General features: G+C 44.6%; 1 protein-coding gene across 2 annotated transcripts in view; it reads left to right on the plus strand.

The window, feature by feature from the left end:
- The window catches only part of ZC3H7A (zinc finger CCCH-type containing 7A), a 38,429-nt gene extending 28,598 nt beyond the window's left edge, over window positions 1-9,831 (plus strand). For both annotated transcript variants that reach the window (XM_025275326.3, XM_044935769.2), the window contains exons 18-23: window positions 620-753; window positions 1,155-1,260; window positions 3,786-3,894; window positions 5,705-5,838; window positions 7,678-7,841; window positions 8,939-9,831. In XM_025275326.3, the coding sequence (XP_025131111.3) occupies window positions 620-753; window positions 1,155-1,260; window positions 3,786-3,894; window positions 5,705-5,838; window positions 7,678-7,841; window positions 8,939-9,128 (837 nt within the window). In that variant the 3' untranslated portion in view covers window positions 9,129-9,831. The remainder of the gene's footprint in view (window positions 1-619; window positions 754-1,154; window positions 1,261-3,785; window positions 3,895-5,704; window positions 5,839-7,677; window positions 7,842-8,938) is intronic.
- Window positions 9,832-10,121: the final 290 nt, after the last annotated feature.

A 10,121-nucleotide genomic window follows, 5' to 3' on the forward strand; every position in this document is an offset into this window, starting at 1 on the left:
ATCCCTGGTCAGGAAACTAAGGTCCTGCATAGCCAAAGAAGAAAAGAATATAGGGTACAATTTTCTCTAATTATTTTGTCTTTTGATCACACCACATAGCATGTAAGATCTTAGTGCCCCAACCAGGGATTGAATCCACTTCCCCTGCAGTACAAAGCGCAGAGTCCTGACTACTGGACTCTCAGGGAAGTTCCAGGATACAGTTTTCTTATTTAGTTTATTTGGCAAAACACTTGGGGTCTTGGGCTGTGGGGATCCTCAGAGTAGGGGAGGTAGACTATGTAGTTTTGCTTACCACTTAGCCAGACTGCTTTATCCAGCCATCTTCCTTCTTTTCTCCCCACAAATCCTAAACATTAACACCAGAGCTGGCTTTGATAAATTGAGGTTTGGCATCTGTAAACTACTTTCATCATATTCTCTTATATTTGGCTAGAGAACTGGAGATTTAGTTATCAGATCGTATATATAGTGGTCAAATCATCAGACCAGACAAGAACAGAAGTTGTGTGCTGTTATATTAAAAAAAAATAATAGCTCACAGTTGTGCATGGTGAATGAATGTGTTCTCAGAAAATGGTTTTCTGTTCAATTAAAACTGATCTCTTAATTACTTAAGGTACTTGGCAATCAAATAATGCCTGGATCCCTTAATATGAAGATAAAATTTGTATGTGCTCAGTGTCTGAGAAATGGCCAAGTCATTGAACCAGACAAAAACAGAAAATATTGCAGTGCAAAAGCAAGGCATTCGTAAGTAGTGTGTGTGTGCAAATAGTGCCTGTTTCTTTTCAGGGGCGTAAAATTGTACATATAAGAAAAAAGATTAAGGCTGTGAGGAGAGCAAAGGAAAGTAGACAATTTAGGAGTAATTGCAAACCAAAAGGAAAGAGATTTTTAGGCTTTAGTAGCTAAGAATTCAACAAAATTCAATAGTGTTTTTCCTGTGTTTTACCATTTCCTTGTTTAGGATTCATAGGGAATGTCTGTTCATAAATATCAACAGGAAGTAAAATGACAGAATCATAAGGCATTTCTTTTAGAAGGGTTGAAAAAAAAATCTCTGGTCCCTTGGGTACAGACTTTGTACCTGCCCCTGTATATTATGCCTTTGCCACTATGTTTTTGTTTTTTCTGAACTCCATTTTTCTTAGGTGGACCAAAGATCGTCGTGCGATGAGAGTGATGTCTATTGAACGTAAGAAGTGGATGAACATCCGTCCTCTTCCCACAAAGAAACAAATGCCTTTACAGTTTGATGTACATACGTAATTTTTAAGCCACTTTTTTTTTTATTAGGCATTTCAAATCATTAGAAAGTAGTAGTAATTCAGATGGAAACTGGTGCCCTTTAAATAATGCTCGTCATGTTACTAAAATCTAAGTGGTCCTTTCGTTTTCCTTCCCCTTTTGTGTGTGTGGCTCTGGCGCAGCTTTTAGGTTGATTGGAATGAGTTACTTAGGAGACCTAGAAAAATGAGCTAGAGAAAAGTGATGGTCTAGACTCAGCTTATTTTCCAGATGAATGACTGTGAGCAAATGGGAGAGAATTTCATTGATTCCTCAACTTTGCTATCAAACCCAAGACTTTCTGTGTTATTAACTCTATTGATGAGTTTTTGGTGTGGGTTTTTTTTTTTTTTTTTTATCACGCCTGTTTCTTTCACTGAAGCAATGGATACTCGCTAAAGGATACCTAATGTTATAGGATTTTCTTGAAGTAACCCAAGGGAAAAATGCTTCCTGTTAGAGCAACATGTTCCCCCAAAGCCCTTAGATTGAGAACACTGAACTGACTTACAAGGTGGCACGTTTCATCTTGGTCCCTCTGGTCCCGTACATGGTCGTCTGGGCAAAGCTTGGAACTGGCCCGACTTTCTTGTTCACAAGAGAGGGTCTGGTGGGGTTATACCTGAGCTCAGGTGAGGGGCGCTTTCTGCCCCAACAGAGGAAACATGGAGAGAGTCTTTTGCCCAGAGCAGCAGTGCAGATGGGCTGCAGAGTCTCCACTGACGAGGCTCCTTCTCCAAACTGCCAAGGAGTTGAGGAAGAGACGGGTTCATTTCCCATCACCCAGGGCACCTTGCAGTTTGTGAAACTTAACACAGGTTACAAGGCCAGTCTTTGAAGGAGGTGATGTGTTTGTGTTTATCCACTGTGGTTTCAGCCTCATAGATACGGGTGATTTATTAGTGGGCTATAAAAAGAGAGGAGGAAGGCTTATTAGAACCAGTGATTATCTTGTGCTTCAGTAGATAGTGGAGATTATAGATGTACTCCTCAAAATTTTGCCAAAACAAAGACGACTGGGAACAGTTTTAGCTCATGAGGCAGCTGCCTACAACCACTGATTATTCTCTCATTGCAGATGCGGTGTTCCACACTGCATTTACAGGAACCCATTTCCTCTGTTTCCCTACCCCTCTAGATATTGCTAAGGGGTCCTTTTTCTAAAAGAAGAAATAATACTCTGTGTGCGTGTATGTGCGTAGGCAGTGTGGCGAGGCGGAGAGAGGATGGGCTTCAGGGTCTGCCCGAAGAGCCAGTTAGTTAGCCTCAGTTTGCTCATCTGTAAATGGGAATTATTGCATCCTAGGGAAGATGGTGAGATGGTGTTGTGTAAAAACCCAGCACAGAGCGGCCTTCTCCTTTATCTTCTCTTCTCCCTGCTCCTTATCACTGAGCTTTGAAAGACAATGATCAGTGTCTACCTAGTAATACCTAAGTACTTCCTGGGGCTTGACTGGGAAAAGAAGATAAGAAAATCCATCACAAGAATGTTTTGTTGACTATTGACTTCCTGAAAAAAAATTATAAAGGGGTTGGAGGGTCCCTGACTTTGGGGGGGTCCCTGACTTTGGTTCAGAGGAGGAAAGGAGCAGTGTTTAGTGTTAACTGCTTCTTAATTTTTGGTGAAAGTCAATGCTAAGCATTTACTGTTTTGTAAACTAATACATAGAGCCAGCTCTGTTGAAACACGGATAAACTAAGACAAGCTAACAGTGAATCCTACCAGGATTTATGCTCCATAAAGACAAGTACGTTGATAATACTTAGGAATGAGCTCTAGGTGACAGTGTTGTTCCGAGTTCTTAATAGTCCCGGGTCTTAGGGAAATCTGTGTTCTGCTGACTGCTATCACTTTATTTTTCCTATCAGTACCACTGTATTTACTCTGTAAAATAAAAATGCAAATAACCACAAGAGGTATTACTTGAATGCTATATAACTGGATGGCCTGGTTAGTGGAATAATTGTCTTCTGACACTGCAGAGCTAGTGAATGATGGCTGAGATTAGTTGCCAGTGTCGGTGAGGAGCAAACGTCGGAGGTTTTCTCTGACCTTGTTTATTGGAGGCGTCTGCAGTTTCTTTGCTGCTTGCCAGGCGCTGACAAGGAGGTATCCTGGGTGTCAGGCAGAGGAGAGTAGCATGTGTTATATTGAGGGGGCCAGAGACTTCCACCACAGAGATAAAGTACTCTGCTGTGTTAAAAGCAGATACTCTGAATAAGTGAATCTGTTGACATTTTCTCATAAGAAAATGTTCCATATTCCAGTTCCATACTTATGCTCTTTTGAAAAGTTTTGAGACAGAAAGCTTGATATCATCTCATGTCTTTGAGGCTTAGAGTCAATTTGAATAGGAGCAAATTAATCTCATTTAAAAATTATATTATTCAGCATTAGCATGGATAATATTTATTTTGCTTACATGTAAAAATTAGGTAGTTTTACTCAGTGTACTCTGTCTTAAAGCATATTCATGTATTTTTTTTTTATACAGCTGTGCAATCATATCGCTTCTGGGAAAAAATGTCAGTACATTGGAAACTGTTCCTTTGCTCACAGTCCTGAGGAACGAGAAGTGTGGACCTACATGAAGGAGAACGGGAGTAAGTTGATGGTTAAGCATGGCCTCGACACCCACGGAATCCAGCTCGCCTGGAAGTCTCTTTCCTTCCTGTAAATTGCCAGCTCACAGGGAACACAGAAGGCAGTCTGTGCTCTAAACCATTATCTCATTTTATCAGTGAAGCAGAGTCTGACCACCAATCATGTTTGCTTAGGTCAAATTTGGATACAAAAACATAGGTCAGCGTCCTCTGACATCATAGGCGTGTCCCTGAGTCACTGGGGAAGGTCAGTCCTTCCACGAGTGCTCGGGTCAGATCACCTGCTCCTGTTTGAAGAGTCACCCCTGAATTCATCAGGTTGGAACTGGAGGTTTCTTCTGGGAACTCTTATGGGTAGAACAGGCCCAGACGCAAAGGCCCAAGGAGAGAATGTTTGTCTTGGTCAATCATCAGTTTTACTGTGAGAGCCTTGGAAAGAAGCCTCAGGCAACCTTTCACTTCTGACCAGAAAAGGTTTTGCTACCAGGATCATTGTTCTTCAGTCTTAAGTAAACTGATCAAAATTTATGGATGGCTTAAGATCTGCAATCTGGGGATTTCAAGAACCAATCTGATTTAAGCACATCACCTATTGTATTTCAGCCATGTAAACATTCAGTGACTTATGTGAGTGGGACTCCTTGCTTGGAGTGAGGACTTGAGCTTGGCCTTCCTGAAGGTATCCTTACAAATCAGGGTTCTTGCAGCAATTCCTGCTACCACTGGCCTGAAGGAAGAAGGATTTCCTATTTTATCTCTAATCTTAACTGGAGGTATATTGTTAGAAACACTTGAGCAGACAGTAGAGCCAGGTTTTGACCAGATCCTCATTTCCAGCTTTTTTTTTTTTTTTTAAACTCAGTACCTCTCAGCTAGGGATGAATTTTGCCACCCACACGCCTCTCCCCTTAGGGACAGTTGGTAGCATCTGGACCTTTTTTATTGTTATGACTTGGGGGGCAGTGCTACTGGCAGCTGGTGGGCAGAGGCCAGGGAGACTGTTAAACATCGTATAGTGCACAAGGCTTATCCAGCCGCAAGGAATTACCCGGCTCAGCACACAGGTGGTGCTGAGGCCTAGAAACCTTAGTTTTATCAGTGGATGGTAGTGCCGGATACACTTGTTCCTACTGTAAGAAGCAGCTTGCAGCCACAGCCCAGGACCTGGTCATCACCGTGCTGTTGTAAATTGCACCCCTGTGTGTCAGTCCCCTGGGACAGGAGCTGGCCTGACGGGGCCCCATCAGGGTCAGAATCTTGGTCCCTATGGTAGGTTTCTCACCTTTCTCAGTAAACAGTGAGGAGCTGTGTAAGTTGCCTGAGTGTTTACGGCACTGAGAACATGTGTTTGACGTGGGCCATTGTGAAGCCGTGTCTTTCCTTTTCAGCAATGCCCTTGAAATGGCTTCTGAATTTTATTTTTTGGCTGCACCATGCGGCATGTGGGATCTTAGTTCCCTGACCAGAGATCAAGCTTGTGTCCCCTGCAGTGGAAGCACAGAATCCTAACCACTGGACCACCAGGGAAGTCTTGGGTTTCTGAATTTTAAACACCCACAAGGTGTCTTGCAAATGCAGGGAGGAGTTCATCAATCTTGAAAACTAATGTTTGTCTGTACCCTAAAAGACCTGAATTTGGTTCTTACCCTGAGCGTCTGGAACTGGCCCGTCTCTCGTGCCTAATACATAATCGGTCTCTGTTTGCCTCTTGATTTTCTTTTGAAAATTATGCTGACTGATGCAAAAACAGTGCATGCTTTAAATGGTGTCTTTAAATATTTGCCGCTGAAAGGAGTTCATTTTTCTGTAGTACAAGATATGGAGCAGTTTTATGAACTCTGGCTAAAGAGCCAAAAAAGTGAAAAAAGCGATGATGCAGCCAGTCAGTCCAGCAAAGAGAATGGAAAGCAAATCCACATGCCGACAGATTACGCGGAAGTTACTGTAAGTACCGCAGGTTGGTGCCCTTGCCTGTGCTTCCGGGCCTTTCTTTTCTTTCCCACCTTCTCCCAAACCTGGCTCCCTCGCTCCCAGCTGGCCTGCCTGCCTCCCGGTGTCTTCATCTTCTCTTTGCGCTGGCTCCCTTCTGTGAGTCTAAGCCTCTCTGTCCTAAAAACTCCTTTCCTGCCTCCTTTTTCTGACTCTGGAAGCAGGAGCTGATGAGTCACTGGCCTGAGACCCTGCGTAGCTTATGGAATGCCTCTGTGACGGAGATGCAAAGCGTGATGAGCCTGAGGGTATATCCCGCTGCTGGGCCACGCAGGTGCTCAGGAACCGAGGGTTCCCCACACGCAGCTGGGTTTCTGGATGGGATGCTCCTCCTTGTTTCTGGATGGGATGCTATGCAGCACGTGGGATCTTGGTTCCCCAGCCAAGGATTGAACCCATGCCCCCTGCACTGGAGTCTTAACCACTAGACCATCAGGGAACTGCCCACCCCACCCCACCCCCAGTCCTCATATTCCCTTACCATCCTCCTGCAGTCTGGCCTCTGTCTCTGGGTTCCACCCCAGACATAAGTCACCTGTGCTGTTTCACTGGGCTTGCTTTAACATTTTTCCAGAAAAGTAAAGGGGTTAATACAGAGTATCTTGAGCCGACCATCCCCAGTCAACTGATGTTAACAGTTTGCCGTGTTTGCTTCTGTTAGGTAAATAAAATGTCACAGATGAGGTTGGAACCCCAGTTGTCACCCTTCCCAGAGGGACCAGGTCCAGTGTGTCTCTTTCCAGGCCGTGTCTCCATATCTTGGACTGTCTGTTCCTAATCTGTAGTTCTGCCCAGCGTGGTGTTTTAAACTGACACAGACGTACGCGTTAACTCTGCTCCTTGTTTCCAGTTTTTTTTTGGCCTCTCTCTGAATTGAATCAATCAGACCCAGGTCAGAGACATGTCTCTGCTCACGATAAGCCCTGTGGACTCTGCCCTCTCTGCCCAGGCTCAGCGCCGATTGCCTTGCCACCTAAAGTACTGCTGGGGTTTCCAGAGCAGGGTCACCCCAACTTGCTGGGTCGTGAGAGTCACTGTGACCCTGTTCTCTCCGCCTCCTTGCCCCCGTCCCCCAGCACCACCTAGCATGTGAGATCCTGGTTCCCCCGCCAGGGATCAAACCCACATCCCCTGCATTGGAAGCACAGGGTCATGACCACTGCACTGCCAGGGCAGTCCCTCTGTAAACCTGTTCTTACCCAGCGTCACACAGGATTCTGACCCAGGGCACTTGGGAAGTACTCTTCAAACACTGCACGCTTGCATCTGTGGCAGCACAGGGTTCCTAATATAGTTCCTGGGTCTGTGCCCCCGGGGCGGCGTTTTCCCAGCATGGGTACTTCCCCGGCCCCTGGCACACGTCCTGGCCCGCAGTAGGGGCTCAGTTCATGTGCAAGAGTGGAGTTGCTGCTCCTTGTTCTTGCACAGCAGGCGAGCCCTGGGCTTTCGCATCCTCTCTGATTTTCCTCATGGTATTTATCCTCCCCGGGACCCTGGTTTGAACCTGGCCCCCCATCCTCCCGACAGACACCCTTGTTGGCACACCGGCTTCTTGCTAGAGAGTGCCTGGACCCCCGGCCCAGCTCATTGCCCTGGCTCTCTGCTTCCTATGTGCTGGGGGGACCCTCAGCCCATCTCTCCCAGCTACCCCCGCTGGCCGGGCTCCCCAGGAATCGAATGTGGGCCTTAGGTGGAGTTGTTTTTAGTCAATCTGGGGCCTGAACACGGGTGACCCATCAGGGGGCCCCCCGGACAGCAGCTGCTTACGCGACTCCTGTCTTCCGTGCGCTGCAGGTGGACTTTCACTGCTGGATGTGCGGGAAGAACTGCAACAGTGAGAAGCAGTGGCAGGACCACATCTCCTCCGAGAAGCACAAAGAGAAGGTCTTCCACACTGAGGACGACCAGTACTGCTGGCAGCACCGCTTTCCAACGGGGTATTTTAGTATTTGTGATAGGTACGTGGGCCTCTGCAGCTTCCCACCTGAACTCTGCTGGTCTGGCTTGAATTCCACAGTCATTGTATCAGTAGACAGGGTGCCGGCTAAATCACTTCTGTTGTCAGACTCTGTGTGACCCCATGGACTGTAGCCCTCCAGGCTCCTCTGTCCATGGGATTCTCTAGGCAAGAATACTGGAGTGGGTTGCCATTTCCTTCTCCAGGGGATCTTCTGACCCAGGGATCGAACCCACATCACCTCTCCTGCACTGGCAGGCAGGTTCTTTGCCACTGAGAGCTACCTGGGATGCAGTACACACGGTACCTGGGTGGCAAAGTCTTCTAATCCTGGATGTTGGCATCTGAGCTCAGAGTTTTAGTTGCTCCTTGAACATTTCCTTCACTCACCTGAGTTACCTGAAAAGATTGACTAGTTTGCCCGTACTGGAGTGAAACATCTTAAGATAACCAAACAGAGAAGTAAGTTCATTCAGGCTTGCCCAGATGATCTCTGAGCTGGCAATGAGGATTCTCTGACTCTTCACAACCATCTTTTCGTAGTAGATGGTCATCACTTTTGAAACTGCCTTTGAATTATATTCCAAGTGTCAATCTGGAACTTTCTCAGGTCAGATGGAAGTAGTATTAATAGTATCACTCTTTTAAGTATAGTTAGAAAATTTTTCATTGAAAAGCTAGGTAATTTTGAATTGCTCCTTATTTTGTTGTTGGCCATTCTTATTTGATTTCCCAATTTAGATCCATGTGATATGTAGAATTATTGAAGATTATTTTCTACTTCCTGTCCCCTCTGATTTTCTTTCTACTGCATCAGGAAGGAGTGGAGTGTTTTTTTTTTTCCCCAGCAATCAGTCTTTTTCATTAACTAGTGCATTTAAATAGTTTAAGGTACTCATTTCTCTATTCTAGATGCCAGGACAATAAAATACTCATTTTTATTATACTCCAATATAAAAGTATTAAAAATACTCATTTTTCTAGGATTATGAGTTTGAGCTAAAAGTTTAACACAAACCATAAAGGTAGTGAAGAGCACATTTTAAAGATTGTTCTAAACAATGGGTGGACACTTACCAAGCTGACTTGTCCTAACAGGTATATGAATGGTACCTGCACGGAAGGAAGCAGCTGTAAATTTGCACACGGCAACGCTGAACTTCATGAATGGGAAGAGAGAAGAGACGCCCTAAAGATGAAGCTCAACAAAGCACGAAAAGATCACTTAATTGCCCCCAGTGATAATGACTTTGGAAAATATAGTTTTTTGTTTAAAGATTTAAACTAATATGCTGGCTTTTATGTATGTTACCTAATCAGGGCATTGACCAGAAAAATTGAAAGTGTTCTAAGGCACGTAGCAGAGGAGCTGCAGGTTTCCTGCTTGTATTGGCGTCTCTCGTCCCTCCTGAGCAGCAACCCACAGTAGGTAGGAAAACGGGCTGTTGGACAGGTCTGGCCAGGCTCTTAGGGCGTCACATGGCGAAGTGACCACTGCCGGTTGCCATCTGTTGAACAGACTTTTGGATGAATTGTGTTTGGGAAGAGGTGATGTCCAGGACGACTCCTTGAGTTGGTCCTTCAGATAAGAACCATGATGGTGAGAGAGAAACCCTGTACTAGGATCAGAATACATGACGAATGAATTCTTCACGCGTTTTTTTAAGAGGAACGCATTTGTCTAATAAAGTTCGCTACTTATCTGTACGTAGGTTGCTAAAAAGGATTTTCTTAACTCAGATTTTAAGCCAAATAACCATTTAACACTAGTATATGTTAAATGGGGTATTTTTCTGTATTTGTATGTTTCACTATAATAAGGGAACTGAGGATAATGTGCATTGAGACTATTTTGAAAAATAATCAGTTGACTCAAATTTTATTTCTTGGTCTTTTGCTGTTTAAATGATGATTTTGAAAGATTACACTTGTACTGTTGGTATTGCGTAGTGTATGGACCAATATTGCCTGTAATAAAGATTTTATATATAGATGTCTTTCATTTTGTGGTATGGTCCTTGCCTCACAAAGAATTCTTAAAACTGGGTCCTAAAATCACAAGGTTAGATCTTTTTTTTTCTGGGCACTCCATGCAGCTTGTGGGATCCCAGTTCCCCAACCAGCAATCGAACCTGGGTCCTTGGCAGTGGAAACATGAAATCCTAACCATTGGATCGCCAGGGAATTCCCTAGATTTTTTAAAAAACACTTTTCTTTAAGCAATCAATGACAGAAAGTAAATTAGAGGGACATGGCAGCAACTGCCTCCTGTCTCACTCTC

This window comes from Bubalus bubalis, chromosome 24 (assembly GCF_019923935.1).
Source record: "Bubalus bubalis isolate 160015118507 breed Murrah chromosome 24, NDDB_SH_1, whole genome shotgun sequence".
In the NCBI taxonomy this organism is placed as follows: Eukaryota; Metazoa; Chordata; class Mammalia; order Artiodactyla; family Bovidae; genus Bubalus; species Bubalus bubalis.